Source organism: Cryptomeria japonica, chromosome 6 (genome assembly GCF_030272615.1).
Source record: "Cryptomeria japonica chromosome 6, Sugi_1.0, whole genome shotgun sequence".
Classification (NCBI taxonomy): domain Eukaryota; kingdom Viridiplantae; phylum Streptophyta; class Pinopsida; order Cupressales; family Cupressaceae; genus Cryptomeria; species Cryptomeria japonica.
The window spans coordinates 105,572,195-105,593,118 of record NC_081410.1 but is presented as its reverse complement, the minus strand read 5'-3'; the positions used below and the strand labels follow the sequence as shown (position 1 = coordinate 105,593,118).

The following is a 20,924-nucleotide window of genomic DNA, read 5'->3' as shown; positions in this document are numbered from 1 at the left end:
AAGTACAAATATGAATCAAGTTCATAGTTAGCAAAATGCAAAGTTCGAAGGATAAAGCAATAAGAACAATGCATTTCTCAATACATCAAAACCCCAATTCTCGACTTGATGACAATATTAAGACTATCCTGTCTATGCTGTATATTCCTTAAGATTCCATTCCATACTTAGTCCATTACTTTCAAAGATCAAAATCCAGACTGACAAGATCTTACAACTCATTCCTTAGGGTCTTGGAGATGACATTGACCACAAAAGACCTGGTTTATTCAGCAAAAAAGGGGGTTCCCATTTGCAATGGGGCGATGTGTGAAAATGTCACAACAATTCTCAATCACAATAACCCTTGGATTATTTCGATGGAAGCTGAAAAGACATTGGTTTTCACTCCAATACGATCTCTCCAACTTGGGTGCCCAATCTTGCAAGATAAACATTACATTAAATGTAATAAATGATGGAATACCAAGAGACATCTATTGCCTCTTCCAAGCCCCCACTTGGAGAAGCCCAAAGATCACTCATTTGTCCACTTCTTAAGTCATTAATTATCACATTCTATGCATCCACATGTGGGGAAAACAATATTAAATGATTGTGTTCACAACCTACCTTCACCGTTGCCAGTGGAACCTATCACCCCTTATGAAAGTATTCAGTATTTTGAACAATCATGAGAATAAATATTACAAAATATTTTCCCAATACGCCCTAAGTGCTTTAAGACACTTTTCAAGGATGTTGGAACCGTGCCATAGGATTTACAAGATAGATGGCACCTTAATCCTAAAAACAGGAACATTGCACCCCTTGCAAATCCAAAAATACCTTCCACCACACAGAATCAACTCTATCATATCAACATACTTGCAAAAAGGAGAATTTGGGTCTATTTTGAAGTGGGATTGACCCATGGAGCTACAACTAGTTGCCATTGTAATTAACATTCTAACAAGTAGTATAAATAATACATTCAAAATAAATAAATAAATATATATATATATATATATATATATATATATATATATATATATATATATATATCTTAATTCATTTAATCTTTTAAACATAGTATATATATATATATATATAAATCTTAATTCATTTAATCTTTTAAACATAGTGATCCGTTCATGGAAAAATGAAAGAAAAAAAACAAGATAGAACATTTGTAAAACAAAAAATTTAAGGAAAAGACACAATAGAAAAAAAGCTTACCTCTTTTTTAAAAATTCTTCTTCTATGATTTTTTTGGCAGCTAATGGACTTTTTGCACATGTAGGAATAGTATTGCAACCACTTTGGAATGACAAGTAAGAATGAAAATTCAACAAAAAAGAATGGGATTTATCTTTTGCAATCAAAATAAGATAAAATAAGTTGGTTTTAGTGTTTCAAATGGTTTAGATGAGAATTTCAGGGTCAGAGATTGCTTTTAGTGTCTCATCGTCAAAATCAAATTTAAAGAGCTATTAAAATAACCAAAAAGAAAATCCATCAAAAAACAGACAGGCACATTGCAGTCCTATTTGATTCGTTTTGGGTTTGCTTGGGTTTGTTTGAGAGTCCCTTGATTGCTCCTTGGAAGAATCTGCTAGAATATTGAACTGAATCTAGTTTGAACTTGACCTGATTCAGGCATAGAACAGGGAGAACTAGCGACATAGAAAGAGAGCAAGAAGTTCAAAATTTTGTCATTTGTAGGGCATCAAATAAAGGGATGAATTAGAAAAAGTGTGGCTTGGGAAAACTACAAGAAAAATTGTATCCTAATCATCAACACATTCTAGTGCATCAATAAGCATCACTTTGAACTTTGAACTGCATTCTATCTTTGGCTTCAAAATTAAAATAAAAAACCATAACTTCCTCCTATGGTCAGAGAATTTTACTGAAAAGAATCAGAAGCATGAATAATACATATCCTATTTGTGGACAGAAAAACAACATCATTATAAGAACTCTATGCTTCTATTTGGAAATTGAAATTTATTGTACAACAATATGAAGGAAAACAGAGCCTTAAAATTCATGGATTTACATAATATTTGAGGAGCAAAACATGTAGGCTGTTTTGTTTGCCATGAAAAACATAAATCTAATGCCAATGCATGGTCGGAATTAATTGATCAACATCATAATAGAGGTACCATATAGTTATTGAGACTCGCAGACAATCATTTCTTACTATGTATCATCGTATTCACTTCCTACTTGAAAAGGCTTCTTTTAATTTGAACAGGAGCGCAGGAAAAACATCTCACAGTCATGCAGTGCTTTGGCACAGATTATTGGCGGGAAAGTTATATTGGAAACTGCTTTGCTTGGAGAGGTATTAATCTTTTGAATCTGTCTTTAATTTTTCAATGTTACTGAATTTCCTGCTTCAGTGTTGAAGCATTTGAACTTGCCCTTAATGTTTCAATGCAGGTTGCAAATTTAGTTGAGAACCCACTACCAATACTTGGGGCTTTCGATGAACACTTCTTAGAACTACCTTCCGATGTGTTGATAACAGTGAGAAATTCAAGTGCCAATTCTTCTTATCTTGTTTTCTATACTTTTGTCGTTTTATCTATATAAAAAAGTCGAATGTTTCTAAAAATTCTAGAAAGGGGACATTATAGAGTGAGGTTTGTTCTTGCAGTTTATTAAGTGCACTTGCTACACAGTTTCAGAAAATAGGTAGCGATTCTCATTTTTCACAATTGCGGAAAAAGGTAAAATGCATCTATTGTAATTAATTTGGGCATGTGAAGAATGATTGTAGGAAACAATAGTCTGATCTGTCCCTCAAGCAACGTAATGGAGCTAGTGTGGCAAAGATTGGCTAGGAAGTCTATGATAAGGAATTTGCATTGATGGCTATTCTAGACAACAATAAAAGAAGTTGATTGTTCTTTGATTTAGGTACATCCAAACATTTTAGATGTCATTAGGACTGGCATATAAGGTTTACTGTTGATAATACTCACAAGGATTTTATGTCACTTGGTGGTGGTAAGTCACATAGTGGAAAGAATAGGTGATATTAGAATCACTCTCACTCAAAAATGGCATCAGACTTCTATTGCAGTATGGTAGGTAAGTTCTAGAATTGAACAATAATTTACTTTCTATTTGTCAAATTATAGAAAATCTTAACATTCTAGTTTAGTCATGATGTAAACCAAGATAGAGTCATTACTTGAGGTATTAGGTTAAGTGGTACATACAAAGGCCTGTACAAGTTTGATGATCCTATTTTGCATGTTACATAGAAGGAATTGTGACTCAGTTAGAAATTTGAGGTCAAGGTAGAGGCAATTATAATGGCATCCTTGATAAAATGTGCCTTTGTGTTCATGGGGTGGTCCAATGTGTCAACCTTTGGGTTGTACTTCACTTGTGTATGCACAGTGCAAAATTGAAGGTGTGTTCCTTTTGGCTAAGATTTAGCCCACACAATGTCGATCTCCAGTTGAGGCTTTGTCTTTGTAGCATTCTCCTGTTATGACTCAGAGACCTTAGTTGAATTTTGCATGTGAACTCGATGTTGACCTAATCAGATGCATCACCTCGGAATATAGAGAAATCAGTTGATAACTTCCCAATAGGACAAGTTCGGTTTCTTATTTTCGCATATCTTTCTTTAGGACCAACTCTCATGGAGGTTACTCCCTGTTTCTACACATCTTAGAAACCTTTAGTCAGTTGTTAGTATGTTGTAACCTTTTTGTATTTATAGGCTACGTGTATATTTTGTGTGTAACCACTTCCTTCTATTTTTCTATATGATGAATAATATAATGTGATGCTTTCCATATAAGAACATATATCAATTTCTTGCATTATCATTCTTCAATTTTGACCAGAATCTGCATTACTTTTAGTCTGATTGTGTTGAAGTTTTCAGATTTCCCATCAATTTATTTTTCATTCAGTAAATTTGATTATGTTTAGTAGACCTGTTTCCCCTCGCTTCACGAGTTGACTTTGAGTCTGTTATAATTATGCTACATTTACCTTTTCCATGCTTCTTCCTAGACAGTAATGAAGTGGGTACAAATCAGTCATCTTAAAGTCTTTACACACATAATCTTTTAACCCTACATACAAATCCTCACTATTTCTGCTAATGGTAATGGTATCAACATACAAGAAAATTTAGGCAATATGTTAGTACCTTTTAAAACTTTTACTTACAAATTTTGGGTCCAAAGGATTTGTTCAAAACCCTTTCTTTTAAAGTATTCATAGATTTGGGGTATACTGTGCTTCAATTTGTAACAGTCAATTGAAAAATATATCCGGTTAATCATTTTTTATTTTATAAATTCTCTCCTGCACTAAATGTTTTATAGGGACTGTTGGGTTATTTCGCCAAAGTTCTGTGTAATCATCCTCGCAAAACATGATGCCTGGTTAAAGAACACTGCAACCTTCTATTTTCCTGAATATCTTTAGTCTTTTTCTTTATCAAAATTGCTTGGAAGGGAGGTCAGAAAATTAATACCATGGATGGTGAAATATGGGAGAGCACAACTCATTCAATCTTTTTTATCGATTCATCCATGCGAACTGCAGAAAGTTATCCAACATTTCCATATTCATTTTTTCTTGCAGCTAAAGTTATGATGGTATTCTCTGACAATTTTGGGAGGGTTTTCTTTTCAATTTTCCAGTGAATTAACCTCAGCAACCTGTCCTAGCCAATAAATGGTTAAGTAGTGTCCATTTAAAGCTGAAGTTTCTCAGCAATTTGTCTCCAGTCCAAAAAATGAGATTACCCATTTACAGCAGAGACTCGGGATGTGTGAATGAAAATATACATGAGGTGAGTTTTATAATGTTGCAGAATAGAAGCACAGTGTGAATCAATACGCTGTAGCAAACTAAACAGTGAAGACAATCATGAAAAACACATGCTGGTGTATTCAAAGAACTGCTTATTATGTACCTTCAGTATGAAAGTTTGACTACAGTATTGAAGTAGCACTGTGATTGTCTCCAGTTAGTGTAAAGTTGTAAACCTTTTTCATTTTTGTTTTATCCATTATTTCTGATACTAGAAAGGAATTGATTGTCTTGTATATGTATTTCTGGATCTTTGAATATTTTGGCCAGGCAGAAGGTCATGGAATTATTAATTATGAATTTATGATAAAAATTAGAACATCTCATATGTAGTAAGGGTTGAAAATTTAAAATAGCTAATTTGTCAATGTCAATTTTATAAAGGCATTTATAAGAGAGAGTTGCACCATCTTAAATTCCTTATATTCAATACAATTTCTAAGGTTGTTTTGATATATCTTCTGAACAGATTAACTTTTTATACTAATATAATCCTAAATGGTTGTGAAATCTGTAGCTCTGTGAGTTCATTTAACAGTTCATTGTCTGAAGGGATGGAAGTTTAATTTTAGTATTAATATCTTTTCTAAGCTTAGAATAATCAGTGTTATGTAATCTGCATTTTGATGCTTGAATTAGTTCACTAAATGTGTTGGAAGGTAACCAATTTAGCGAGAGTTGAAATTTTCCTCATTTTATGAGGAACAAATATTTATGTTTCTTGCATATTAACAATGTATTTAAAAGTTGATAAAAATGCACAAATATTTTATATTTGTATTTTAATTGTGTAAGAGCCTTTAAACTGTAGGTTATGCGCAAACATCAAAGGTATTTTCCAATTGTGGATGCATCTAATGGGAAGCTTTTACCAGCATTCATTGCTGTAAGAAATTGCTGCTTTAACATATTTTGTTTTTCAAATACTTTCATGAATATCAAAGTAATTTGTAGGTTGTTCCACTAACTAAATGTGCAAGTTAGAATTAGATGTTGTTGGAATTGATAATTTGCTTCACAGGTAGCAAATGGGCAAGTTGATGAAGCAACAGTGCAGAAAGGAAATGAAGCTGTCCTAAGGTATTTGTGAGAACAATTTTTTTCATTATTTTGTAATTTGTATCATATAAGTCTGATTAAATTTTTTTGTTTTATATTTGCATATTTCATAGTTTCATTCTGAAGTTCGAGTGATAGCAGAACTAATCTTTTTCCGTTAGCATGAGTAGTTGCTTATAAATTGACTTACACTCCCTAACAATGGCCATGACACCTTCAATTTTACTTAATTACATATGAATGGAATTTGCCAGATGTATTAGCTTTCTAGGAGATCATCATTTATATTTGGCTATGCTGTTTAAGTATACATATTTATACATAATGGTCGTTAAGCTATGTGCACCCAGGAAAACACTTCAAAAGTACTTTATAAGAACATTAAGGAAATATAAGCTTTCTTTTTGAGAGTTAGTTTTGGGTCAATATGAGGTTTCCTCACAATGTATTATTTTGTTTGCCTACATTAACCATTCTTTCTAACATTTTTTCGTTGCTTCATATGTGATAATGTTCCTTGGCAATGAAATCCCATGGTTATGCAACAAAGCAATTCAAAAATTTCTGCAATACCATGCTTAGAGAAGCATCACAAGAACCAACTTTTCCCTGGAAGACAGGAAAATACATGCAATCTAAAAAATGGATACACTTCGACAAGTATATGCTCACTCAAATGATTAGGATAATACACAGACTTAGTGGAGCATATGCAGGCTCCAAAACTCTAGACAATGGATCTAAGAGAACTGGAAACCCTGGGGATCAATCAAGATATTAATGATGCCCAAAGGTTAGCTCATGACTTTTTTCTCCCTAAACAAGATAGATTCAAATCCTTTCAAGGTGGGCTCTTCATTCATTCAAAATCTGGGTTGATCATGAACTATTGGTCCCTTGCATTCGACCCTACTAAATATCTTACCTTTACTGTCCCAGAGTACTCACACAAGTTGCTAGAAATTTTCCACCCCAAGTAACTCCAACTCAAACTTGTCATGTTTTTGTGTTGATTTCCCACAAACCTAAGGTGTAGATTCACTCTGAGTACTTGCTAGTACCAGGTGATTCTACCACATGACTTGCCTTACATGGGTAGAATATGGGATGTGGGAAAAATGTAAGAAAAACATTAAAAACATGTTTTTTTAAAATCAAAATTGATCCATGCCATTTTCCTCATGCAACAGGTGCAAATTTATTTGAGTGAATTTGTGCAAGTTTGAAATAGTCAGTCTTCCTGTCACACTTGGCACCCTTTGGTTTCATGAGTTGTGAGTCTTCTTGTCATAAGAGACAAATGTCTTTCCTCAAAAACTCGTGAATTTGAAAGTTCATGTGGACTTGAAGGCCTTATTTTGGCTTTGGTCATACGGGTCTCGTCCTTTGACCCCTCCTTGTATTGGGCATTGCCTCTCAACCCTATAGGGGCTTTGCCCCCAAACCCTTGCTTTGAATTAAATAAGAATAAATCTGTTTTGGGCCCATGTTTTCCACAAATGAAACTTTATAAACACTAACATGGATTTGTAATTTATAATCATATGAAACTATGATTTGAATTTAACGTGTTTTTTTATCTAAAACGAAGGAAAAACTAAAAATGGATTCTGTAAATGCAGTTTTATGCTCGTTTTCAAAGATTATTTTACTAATTTATTTTTTTATTAATGTTTGGAAATTTTATATAGTCACTGATTTTAGCCAAATTTGGGTCTGCCCAGTTTGAGTTTTTGAACTGTGGGTCAGACCTTCACTCCTTCCAGGTGACAATTGACACGAAACATGGCTGGGGAAAATAGGAACTGTGGGCAAATATATCCCAGATTTTGAGCTCACAAAAAGTCCCCAAATCCTGAACTAAGTGAAAAGTTGTGTTAATATTAATCTGGATAAACCTCTTCTAGATAGAATTTCCCCTGCTATGGTGGGAATAAAATGGGTACAACATCTTGATTACAAGAATATTCAATTCAAATTCAAACTCTAAAGTGAACAAGAACATGTCACAAGGGTTTGTCTGCCAAATTAGGAGCAGAACATACAAAGAAAAACTTAATATTAATTGTGTTGATTGAAATATTATGAATATAAACATGGGAAATGAATCATGCAGATGCATGATCTCTTTGAGAATGTTTGCCATACATGGGTAACAGAAGAGAATAAATTACACACTAAGGACGCAACCACAACGGTTGATTCCTTATTGAGGCAAGCCTAGGGATGACTCCTTGAGATGTGACCCAAGGGTTTGGTTTGTCAAGAATGGAATCAAGAGTGAAGACCCCTGCTGCTAGTAAGTACACTACTATTTTAATCCTCTGGCACAAGAGGCTCTCAGCAATCAAGGATAGACATTCAGTGCCTTTAGATGTGGGGTAACAGGATGAGGTTATATGTTTAGCAAAAAAACTAGTGAGAGTATGATGAAATTTTGCCATTGGATGAGGGTCTCCTAGGAGCTTTTGCTTGCCACATGACTATTACTACAGTTATAGGTTGGACCAAATGCAATAGTTTCCTCAATCATCTCATGCCTCTAGATCATTGATTAGGCTTGCATTGCGTTCTAATCCTTTGATGCGTATACTTGTCTTCATATGTTTCAGATGTGGAAATGCAGACTGTAACAAATGCTTTATAGCCCATTTTGAAATCTTGTGTGGATATTCAAACTATGTTTCTAGATATGGCAAGAAAATATTGAGTCTATTCTAGAATTCAGTGTCTTTATAATCACTATAGGCTTTTCAAAGTTTAAAGTATGTATCTGCTTTTTAGGGCTTGAAGGAAGTTTGGCTGTATAAGATTAATTGATGCTTTGAACACATTAATTTTAAATGTGTGAGCAATTGTAATCAAGCATTTTGCATTCTAATGTGATTCTGATTGCAGAGCACGATATGAAGATGCTAAGTTCTTTTATCGGTTGGATACAACAAAACATTTAATGGATTTTCGTGAGCAACTGAAGGGTATACTTTTTCAGGTAGAGGCTTATTGAAATTAGAGGATCCATCTTGAACAATTTTTTTTAATCTTGTTTGTAGTTTCATGATGAGATTATCTATAGGATATTTACTGCATAAAGGCCATAAATTGAAACAGGAGAAACTGGGATCAATGTTAGATAAGTCCAAACGTATTGAGAAAATGATATCAAGACTCGGCGCTGCCATGGGTTTGGAGGAAAATAAATTTTCAGTGGCACAGAGTGCTGCAGAACTAACCATGTCAGATCTGGCTACTACCATGGTTATGGAGTTCACATCTCTTGCTGGTATAATGGGTCGTCATTATGCTCTTAGGGAGGGTTATTCTCAAGAGGTATGGACATAAATATGTATGTACCATTACATAAATTGTAAAGTACATTATTTCTTTCTTGAATAATTTACAACTTTTTTTGGACTTTCGAGATAATGGATTTAGATTATTATAAATGGTACATTGAGTACCTTGACAAAAAAATTTACTTGAGGAAAAATAATTTATGGTTAATTTGAAAGATCTAGTTGGATACCTAGTGGAATAGTTTAAATAGGCTCCTTTCTAGCTGCACACATAAATAGTGACACTCTCTATTAATGAAGAGGCAAAGGAACACAAAGTGTTTGAAATTCATTTCGAATTCAAAATACTCAAATACATTGTCTTTACACCTGTGCTCAAAATGAGGGTAATTGGTTTTTTAAATCATATAGATTTAAAAGGAATTGTGGAAGCTTTGTCAATTAATGTTGCCATCCTCTAGAAAATTGTAGATGAACCTAATTTCAGAAATCTGCCCATAAATGTGTGTAGATCTTGTGTGGCAATAATCTTTACATCTTGTATATTTAATAGGTTTGGGTAGATGTCAATTTCTTGAGCAAATTTCTCTCTTGCACTCTGATCTTACAATGTACTGAGAATATTATTGAGTTTCTTTAGTATCTGTTGCATTGCTTGATAAATGTTTCGGATGTCTGGGAGACATCAGAAGGTTTCCTATGGGAATGGACCATCATACTCTTTGACTAGTGTTCATCTAGGTGATCTGATACAAAGGCAAGCTGAAGTGCATTTAGTAATGTGCATGGATATTTATGGGCATGTGATATTTGATCAGATGAATCAGATGGTGTAACCTGGATCTACCCCGTGGAGCTCAAGATGGTGGTGTGGTTGGCTAATCTAATAATCTTGCTGGTAAACTATTGACTTATGGAAGGACATACAAAAATAAGGTTTTGTAAATACAAGTATAAAGGCCTAAAGGTTGAGAATGAGGTTTACAAAGATAAGAAAACTAGGAGAATTCTTTGTAGTTGATTTCCCTACCATAATGGTCAGTGCCACCTGATCTTATGGGCTGAGTACAAATATATACACGAACATAGGATGGGCTTATTTAATTAAGTAGGGTCGAAAAAATGTTTTAGATTCAATAGAAGAATAGAGGAGAGGCATTTGACTCACTCCCCCTCCTATGTAGAGGGTAGACCTTGCCCAACTTTCTATAGTGCTCTGCCTCCAACAACTATTATAGTGAGGGTGGGGAAGCAGGCTGGGGAGAGGGACTGGAAAAGGAAGGGAGCACTCCTTCCCCCCTCCATTAGTGGAGCACTCCTTTTCCCTTAGATTGATATTTCATCTCCCGGACATTGATGCACTTCTCCTCCATTCCTTGATTCAGCTTCTTGTTGATAGATCGGTCCATCTTTTAAGTGTGCATTGTGTTCATTCGTTTGTCAATGTTGTGTGAACCATGAGAGTGTTCTTTGAAGTGGCTCCATTTGGTGTTAATCCTAACCTGTGTGGAAGCCCCCTAAATTGTGCACCAAGTTGGTGAATGTCATCCTAATATCATGTTGATTGAGGTTGTGACTATAGAATTATTGATCTGTGAGATGATGGTGCTAGAGTTTTGCATAATGTGGTTTGGTGTTGGTGCTATGTAGTGTAGTGTAAGGCTATGCAAGAAAGCCAACATAGCTAAATTAAAAGTATGTATGGTCATGGATCAACAATTGTCACAATTACTTTGATTTGAGCACATCTAATTATAAGGCTAGATGTTCCCTTTTGGAGATTCTTTCTACCTTAGTGAAATATTCTAACTCAAATTTTTAACATAGGGTATTACATATTATTTGACAATCTTTGTACATAAAATCATAGTAGGTTCTTACACTTAAGCTTTAAAAAAATTATAACAACCCGAATCGAGTAAGAACCTATGTTAAGACTCCTTGTAGATGTTTCCGGTGACTGGCAATGTTAGTTCCTAATTGTTTCACACCATCTTGAGGTGACTGGCAATGCATAAACTTATTAGTAGCTACGATAGGTCCCAAACAATATCTAACTCTAGATCAGTGGCTACTAGTGTCTTGTTTGCTTCAAGGAATCATTCACCTCTACCTAGCTATTATCCATTCCACACCCTACAAGACCCTTCTACCATCGAGTCTTATCATTTTCAGGCTTCTTAAGTCTGTAACTGGACACAAACGAAGAAGAGTTGGATTTTACTTGGGCCCCTGGCACCTGTATCTAATTGACGCCTCCTTGTATTAGTGATGTTTCATAGTTTTTAAGACAAGTAGTTTATGATACAACGAGTATACCTATAGTTCACTTGACCCATTCCCTATTATGCCATATTCAGAATCAACAAATATCAGAGCCAAAAGAGTCAACCTCTCCCTCCCACCCAATGCACTGGTACAAATTTAGCCAACCCGAAGTGCTATGCTAATCTAATTCCCTCTATAATAACATGGACACAAGCCCAATCTACTATGTTCAAAATAGGAACCTGACAAAACCTATCTTTTTTTTCTTAAACAAGACGAAGCTAGAAAGATGGAATAGAAGGAACACAGTGTAGTGAGCGGTAGCGAACTAGAACACAGTGCCAATCCCATTTAGTAAACATTTATTCTTATATAATCACGATAGCGAACCAACAGGGCACACGTTGCTTGTGCTTGATGTGCCAAAATCTCCTATTGATAGATGCTGTAATGTCCCCATTTAAGACTTACCATAATTTAATACTGAGACATCAATTTCAAATTAAAGTGAGAATGATAATATATTAATAAACATAAAATTATTAAAAAAAAAACACATTTCATTAAAATATTGAATTTAAAAGAGTAGTACTTATCTTGGCACTCTCCCAAGCAAAATTCTTCAGCATGTTGTTGACTCCTTTTAAACATTTGTTAACCCTTTGGCTCAAATCACAAACAAAAATTCCCAGATTCCTTGTAAAAGCTTAAGTGGTGTTGAAATTGAAAACACAACAATATCTCCAAATATTACAAGTGGGCCCCATTCCCTATAGTGGAGCTGCTGCTAAAACACACAACAAAAGTTGTGAAATCTTCAACCTTTTCTACAAATACTATTGGAAGATTCTTTTATTATAATATTCTGAATAATTATTGGGTGGGCCCACAAAGCACTTTGGCAAGCTCCTTCTAATATTAATTAACTTAAATTTCTGTTGAAGTCTTTTTCCTTAAATTCTGATTTCTCTGTCAGATCGAAGACACCCCACGTGGAATTCCTTCCTTTATAATCTGCTTCTACATCACAAGATAATTATAAATGATGTTGAATTAATATATGTTTTCTGAGTGCATCTGATTATGTTTTTGACATATATATCTGCTGTCTTTGAATAACTTTTCAATGAATATGAGATCGGAATATTTTATCTACTAGTCTGCAGAACTGATTGAACTCTATACTCCTCATTCCCTCATCTACACCACACTCTCTTTTTCTTTATATGCCCCTCTTATGCCCGTTCGTAGAAGGTTGCATTTCTTAGCCAATGACTTTTCATTACTAACCAATTCATATAACTATCGGTTATGTTTAGTTAAGTAATATGCACGATTTACATTTGTTGGCCATTGGTCAATATAAATTGTAACTTCCTTCCATTGTTTTTAATATTAACAAGTCGACAATAGGATTATCGACTCTTTCAAATTTATCGATTATACTAGGTAATGAATACAACTCGGCTATAGTCAATTTTATGATATATCTCAGATATGATTAATCATCGAAACCTACTTCTTTTCATTGTCTCGAAGTGTTTTGACTTTCTACTGTATACGTTGTTGCTGATAATCTTCTACAGACTTTCCATGCTCAGAAAATATAATAGCTGAATATATAGAGCCTGATTAGATGCTCTGCTCAGCGATTCCATTTGCTTGATATAGAAACACGATTTGATCAAACTACATTAACTTGTGTTCACCAATAAAATACGTTTTGTTTGAAATGTGCGTTGATATTTCTAAACATACTTGTGCTCCTCCATCTCTTGTCGTATTTAGGAAATCATTTGTGATTCACTGATGGGTTTGGAAAAGCTTCCTGAAGTTAGGCATCTATCATTGGTTAAGATGAACAATGGTCATGATTTCGTATGTGTGAGAGAGTTGTTTCACCATGAGAATTTGGATGCTTGCAAGTCTTTATGCGTTGGTGGATGGATTATATATCAATCTCTTACTTGTCTTAATCCATATGGGAATAAGATGATCTCCTCAATGTGTGCTATTTTACAAAAGACATACAACCTGTTTATTGTTTTCTAGTTCAAAGATGGGGACATGACATACTCTCATAAACAATCACCCCATCCTTCACCTCCTTCTTGCTGTCCTGCTTGTTCAATAGGTTGTGCGTATAAGAACTTAGACATTAGAAGCCTAGGAGTGTGTAATATATTCAATATATCTATTTTATGTTTTAATGGTAAAACTTCTTTAATAGTTAATATAATATTAATAATTGAAATATGAACGTTACATTAAAATAAAACAATAATAATAAATAATAATCATAACAAATAATAAATATTAATAATCATATATTAAAGGAAAATCGTGAAGTCTCATAAATGAGACGATTTTCTAATATTATTAAATGTTAATTAATAAATGTTTTAATTATCGTATTTATTTAATCTAATGTCCAAAGAGGGGTTATGAGTTATGACAGATGCCCTTCAATCTATTGTTGACATTGTTTTTTACTTGAGGAATTCTTTCAATTCCCCTAGCGCTCTTCCAAATAATGCCCTTAAATCTATTGTTGTAGTTGAGCTATATTAGTCTAGTTTTTATTATCTATGGAAGTGATGCTATACTCCGCTATATGAAGAAATGGCCCTATCTCTCATTACGGAAATCCGAGTGTAGTTCTTGGATCTCAGTTATTTTGAAAGAGGAAAGCCCTCTTTTTATTATATACCTTTTGATTGAATCACATTTGTCAGGCATCATTGGCTCAATGTAATGTCCCCAATTTTAGCCGCAAGGCTAATAGGTGATATAAGGAGGAATTAATTAAATTAATTTCTTATAAAGTCATTAAAATAAATTAATTATTAAAAGTGACTTTATATTTAATTAATTTAATTAAATAGTGACTTAAGTATAAAAATTAAAAATAATTAAAAATCACTTAAATAATATTAAATAATAAAGTGTACCTACCCTCTTCTAGAAGGAACCTCGTGAAGGATGATAAAAAAGGATAAATAGAAGAGGATGTTAGGGGATCAACCAGATTGGAGATGGGAGATATGGATATGATGAAATGGCTGATGCATGGCATTGGTGGAATCTCTGAGGACGAAAACCTTCAGCAGATTGAGGAAGAGTTGGAAGAAAACCCTAGCTACTTCTTGGGAGTGGGAGATACCCAATTTTCCACATTTGTGTATAACGAGTTGATAACGGTTGGGAAGGACAAATCAGTCCTTTCACTTGAGCTTAAGGAGATTTTATATCGGTTATAACAGCTGGTGTATTGCTTCAGATTTCATTAACCACGATTTTGACATTTGATGGATTGGTGAATGCACATCTTTCTTTTGGAGACCAGCGATATTGCCTAAGAAGGAAGGCGATGCCATTAAGGAGATTTTGAGGTGAGATTGAAGTATATTGCAGACTGATCTCAGTGTTAAGACGAGCCTCCAAACCCTCGATTTGGTTTGCAACTCATCATTGATGCATCAAATCACAAGTTAGAAGGCAGCGTTCTCACTTAGGGAGCAAGGCGATCCTTTTAAAGCAGTTTGGAATGAACTTTTGATGTCAATTAAGCCCTTTAACAGTGGTCTGATCAGACAGACCTGTGCACAGCAGAAACCCATCGATTTGGGTGAAATTACTTGAAATGAGCCTTGAGACATCTTCATTGGTAAGGCGCTTTAATTAGGAGGTGAGACCAATCAGCTTGGGTGAAGTTAGAAGCTTATTTGCTGCCATTCACATCGACATTCAGTCTTCCATTACCCTTCGACTTGCACTTATCCATTCAATTTCATCTCCAAATTATATATTGAGGGTGGTGCTATACTTGAGCAACCAAGGTAATCATTCTTGGTGAAAATTCGAGGAGATATCAGCTGTCAAATACCGTGATCTCAGACCTGTGGTATGCAGCAGTAAGGGCTGACTATGAAGGGGGTTCAATTTGGCCTTTGGGGAGTATTTTGACATCACTTCTTACTTATTCCTATAAGTCGATTTGGCGAGGTTCTCTCTTCAAAATTTCATTGTAAATTTTCGGTATGGATGTATAAGTTTAGCTGCAGATTTGGAGTCCTCAGAAGTCTGAAATGACAGTCCATGTATTCATTTATCAGCTGCCTATATCGTGTCATTAGGCTGTCATATGAAATGTAATTTGATTTATTATATGAATAAGAATATAGTTTGGGGGATGCATTATATTCAATTGTCTTTTCTGAGGATACATACCAACTGTTTGACAAAATGCCAGCTAGCTGGTAGTTGTCTGATTTGGGTGATAGAACGTCATACTATGGTTACCTATACTTGCTCGGCTGTCATACTTCATTAAGGAATCATTTGTAGTTGTTCTTTCATGTCAAATGTATATTTGTTGAGTCCTTTACCAATCTGAAAAACTATTGAGACAGCAGTCTACATAACATGCAACATTAGTAACAGCTTAACACGCAGTCCTAGCAGCAAATGTTCCTTGTTTCCAATCACTATTTGAACAGGATATCAGAGAGGTTTCCTGCCATCCTGTTGGGGAGCTACAGAAGGAAGATGGATTTCGACAAATCAACTATTGATTTGATAAGGAACTTGCAAGCTTTGATGAATGATCTAGAAACAAAACAAGGATTTCTAAAAAGGTTTGGGAAATTGGAAAGGAAGGAAATTTCTCTACCTACAAGTGATAATGGGAAAACATTCAGACAAGAGCATAATATGAGCAGGAATGAAATGAGAAGACAAGGTCTATGCTTCTCTTGCAAAGTTTTTTGGGAACCTAATCACCAATGTGCAGATAATGAGATTAGGGAGGTTTATACACATGCTGATTCACTTAATCAAATTGTAGATGTGTTAGAAAATGACAAAAATGTTGCGGAAGAAGCTTTGAATGTTGGCATGTAAGATATAAGTGTCAAACATGAAGAATTTGAGCCACAACAGTTTTGATTTTCATGATAGCAGTAAGGTTCCTTTGCATCAGCATGAGACAATAATTACTACACATGAGGTTGATGGTTCTATAGTGTTGTCAAGTGGAGATACTCAAAAATTGGGTATTACAGTTGAGCTGGAAGGGATGAAGTAAAATCATGAGCATTCTGATTTTTTATATCAGACTTGGGTTGATGTGAAAGTTGATCCTTTACCTAGTGGAGCAGCCACTAGTGTTGTGACTACAACTGATGGAGGAGACACTTTGCAATGGCATGATATCATCATTGATTTATTTGAGGACAGCAGCATTATGTTCCATGATATTCATGAGATTTCAGCCTTTACACATGCAAGAGTTTGTGAAGATGAGCCTACAAGTGTGGAGCATGAAGAAGAAGGGCTTATGGAAGTTGAAGGCATAACACAAGTTCATGACAGTAGTGCTGATAGTTATAACAGCATTGTTATAACTTTTCATCCTCGGGGTAATACAACTCATAATCAGGGAGAAGACAATGACATAGAGTTCCCTAATGTTGGCATTCAAGTTTGGGAAGGCAGTCATGAGACATGGGTTGCTGATGTTAATAATAAGAGGTATGATTTTGTGCATCACAGCATAGAAGATGTAGAAAGGACTCAAATCTTGTGTGAATTGTGGTTAAAAAAAGCTAGGCAAGCTAAGTTGCTAGCTGCCCAAACAAAGCAACACCTAGAAAAGGTCAAGGAACGCTGCAACCACATAGAACATGAGTATAGTGACCTTATGAGATCAGCCACACATGAAATACTTTGGGGTGTTAAGGAAGACACCTACATTACAAATTTGAAGTGTGCACCTATTTCTTATGATATGGCAGCTATCTATTTGCTGATTGGTGATTTAATCTTCCTTGATCATGCATGGGTTAGTGGCTGTCATGATTTGTTTTCCAAAGCATTTTCAGATTTGGCATGGACTACATCAGCTATTCATTGGGACAAGAGTGTGTGCGGACATACCTATTTGAAGGGCAGTAAGTATGAGATGGATCTCTTTGATTTACAATGGTATGTTGACTTCTATGACGTCATCCATGTTGCTGATCTGAATCATCTAAGCGATGTTGAGTGGCTGTTTGTGTTGTTTCATTGGCATGTGGGAGTTCAATTCCACATTTTATTGACGGCCAACCTTCATGGATGGGTGATTCATAGTGATGTGAGGAGTCATCTCATCTTCATCATATATTGTAGGATTGATGGATTGGTTTGGGATCCGGGTATTGTCAGGGCTGAGGCTTGCACTCCTGTGACACATGATGAGGTGTTTGAAAAGATTCATGCTGGTTTCATAGAAGATAATTCACAGGTGTACATAGTGAGGAGTATTCATAGTTACACATTTGATCCTCACGTTGATGATTTGCTGCAGAGACATATTTTGGGGGTACATGAGAAGAATGATGGCCTCTCTCCGGTTAAGTTTAAGGGCAAGAGGGATCCACTACATGATTTGATTGATCCTTATGAGATTCATCCTATTGCAGCATATGATTTGATTATGTGGATTCAGTTGATGATGTAGGACATGTGTAGTGATCGCACTGACATTACTTAGTATTTCATTTGGGATCTAGGAGGTGATATTTTTCAGAATGTTGAGATTGTGCAGCGGAGATTGCTTGGGGTCAAGCAATTTCAGGAGGGGCAGATTTGTAATGTCCCCAATTTTAGCCGCTAGGCTAATAGGTGATAAAGGAGGAATTAATTAAATTAATTTCTTATAAAGTCATTAAAATAAATTAATTATTAAAAGTGACTCTATATTTAATTATTTTAATTAAATAGTGACTTAAGTATAAAAATTAAAAATAATTAAAAGTCTCTTAAATAATATTAAATAATAAAGTGTACCTACCCTCTTCTAGAAGGAACCTCGTGAAGGGTGATAAAAAAGGATAAATAGAAGAGGATGTTAGGGGATCGACTAGATTGGAGATGGGAGATATGGATATGATGAAATGACTGATGCATGGCATTGGTGGAATCTCTGGCGACGAAAACCTTCAGCAGATTGAGGAAGAGTTGGACGAAAACCCTAGCTACTTCTTGGGAGTGGGAGATACTCAGTTTTCCACATTTGTGCATAACGAGTTGATGATGGTTGGGAAGGACAAATCAGTCCTTTCACTTGATCTTAAGGAGATTTTATATCGGTTATAACAGCTGGTGTATTGCTTCAGATTTCATTAACCACGATTTTGACATTTGATGAATTGGTGAATGCACATCTTTCTTTTGGAGACCAGCGATATTGCCTAAGAAGGAAGGCGATGCCATTAAGGAGATTTTGAGGTGAGATTGAAGTATATTACAGACTAATCTCAGTGTTAAGCCGAGCCTCCAAACCCTCGATTTGGTTTGCTACTCATCATTGATGCATCAAATCACAAGTTAGAAGGTAGCATTCTCACTTAGGGAGCAAGGCGATCCTTTTAAAGCAGTTTGGAATGAACTTTTGGTGTCAATTAAGCCCTTTAACAGTGGTCTGATCAGATAGACCTGTGCACAGCAGAAACCCATCGATTTGGGTGAAATTACTTGGCATGAGCCTTGAGACATCTTCATTGGTGAGACCGATCAGCTTGGGTGAAGTTAGAAGCTTATTTGCTGCCATTCAAATCAACATTCAGTCTTCCATCACCCTTCGACTTGCACTTATCCATTCAATTTGGTCTCCAAATTATATATTGAGGGTGGTGCTATACTTGAGCAACCAAGGTAATCATTCTTGGTGAAAATTTGAGGAGATATCAGCTGTCAAATTTGGTCTTCCATCACCCTTCGACTTGCACTTATCCATTCAATTTGGTCTCCAAATTATATATTGAGGGTGGCGCTATACTTGAGCAACCAAGGTAATCATTCTTGGTGAAAATTTGAGGAGATATCAGCTGTCAAATACTGTGATCTCAGACCTGTGGTATGCAGCAGTAAGGGCGGACTATGAGGGGGTTTGATTTGGCCTTTGGAGAGTATTTTGACATCACTTCTAACTTATTCCTATAAGGCGATTTGGCCAGGTTCTCTCTTCAAGATTTCATTGTAAATTTTCAGTATGGATGTATAAGTTTAGCTGCAGATTTGGAGTCCTCAGAAGTCTGAAATGATAGTCCATGTATTCATTTATCAGCTGCCTATATCTTGTCATTAGGCTGTCATATGAAATATAATTTGATTTATTATATGAATAAGAATATAGTTTGGGGGTTGCATCACATTCAATTGTCTTTTTTGAGGATACATACCAACTGTTTGACAAAATGCCAGCTAGCTGGTAGATGTCTGATTTGGGTGATAGAACGTCATACTATGGTTACATATACTTGCTCGGCTGTCATACTTCATTAAGGAGTCATTTGTAGTTGTTCTTTCATGTCAAATGTATATTTGTTGAGTCCTTTATCAATCTGAAAAACTACTGAGACAGCAGTCTACATAACACGCAACATTAGTAACAGTTTAACACGCAGTCCTAGCAGCAAATATTCCTTGTTTCCAATCACTATTTGAACAGGGGATATTACACTCAATCAATCTTTTCCTATTCAGACAAAGCGGCTGGATCGATTCAATAACTATTCAAAAATCATATTGGCATATTCTCCTTGTTTTAGTATCACTGCAATGCATTTCTCTTGATTATTTAGTTAGCAAAGGTGGCTATAGGGTGAGCTAGTAGCTTGCGAGTTGATATGCCCCTTGAATTATGTCTATTCTGTATGGCCGATGGTATGGAATTTATCATTGATCATGCGTTGCTTTTCTCCATCTGGCGTCAACTCCTTTTCATGATCTAGTGGGGAGAAGGCTTCGAGATCGACGTTCAACTTTAGTGGCAAAAAAGAAGTGGATAGATCATTGTTACTTGTCCTTGCGAGCGAAGCACCCAGACTTGGTCATAGAACTACACATGCATTTCTACCCTTTCGGACATAGCTATAATTCCCTATGAACACCCCAAAATATGTAATGTCCCCTTCTTAGGTGATAGGCAGTTGAGTAGGGATTGGCCTACCATCGGGTTTCCGTAGGCTAGTGAAGTGGAGAGGTGACCCAACCAAGGGTTGTGGAGCTCAGCAGGGATCTTTACGGGCCTATCAGATTGGAGTTCTGGGGTTGAATCCATGATTAAATTTGAAATATTAAAGTTGGCCTTAAGGGAATAGTAAAAAGCGAATAGTAATAGAGAAACATAAGAGGAATAGTGAAAAGTGCCCCCCATCCTAGTAACTTAAGTTGTTTTTAAAAGGGGGCCAAGTTCTGTAATATCCCTTGGCTAATCTGACCCTGTTTTGCTTATATGAACACCAAGGAATATTGTCAAACATTTGGCATACAATGTTTGAAGCCGCTGTAGTGAATTCTTAATTTGTCTTCTTTGGGTTTGTAGGCTGCAAATGAAGTTATGGAAAGCTTCTAACAATGCAAAGTTGTTATAGAAATGATATACTAGCTGTTTTAGACCTTTCCACACATATGTAATGA

The 20,924-nt window shown here is 35.4% G+C and overlaps 1 protein-coding gene across 5 annotated transcripts in view; it reads left to right on the top strand.

The window, feature by feature from the left end:
- LOC131030537 (glycine--tRNA ligase, chloroplastic/mitochondrial 2) overlaps positions 1-20,924 on the top strand; it is a 305,534-nt gene that overhangs the window by 165,567 nt on the left and 119,043 nt on the right. For all 5 annotated transcript variants that reach the window (XM_057961392.2, XM_057961391.2, XM_057961390.2 and 2 more), the window contains 6 exons: positions 2,243-2,332; positions 2,431-2,517; positions 5,648-5,722; positions 5,858-5,916; positions 8,794-8,887; positions 9,007-9,225. In XM_057961392.2, coding sequence (XP_057817375.2) covers positions 2,243-2,332; positions 2,431-2,517; positions 5,648-5,722; positions 5,858-5,916; positions 8,794-8,887; positions 9,007-9,225 — 624 coding nt within the window. The remainder of the gene's footprint in view (positions 1-2,242; positions 2,333-2,430; positions 2,518-5,647; positions 5,723-5,857; positions 5,917-8,793; positions 8,888-9,006; positions 9,226-20,924) is intronic.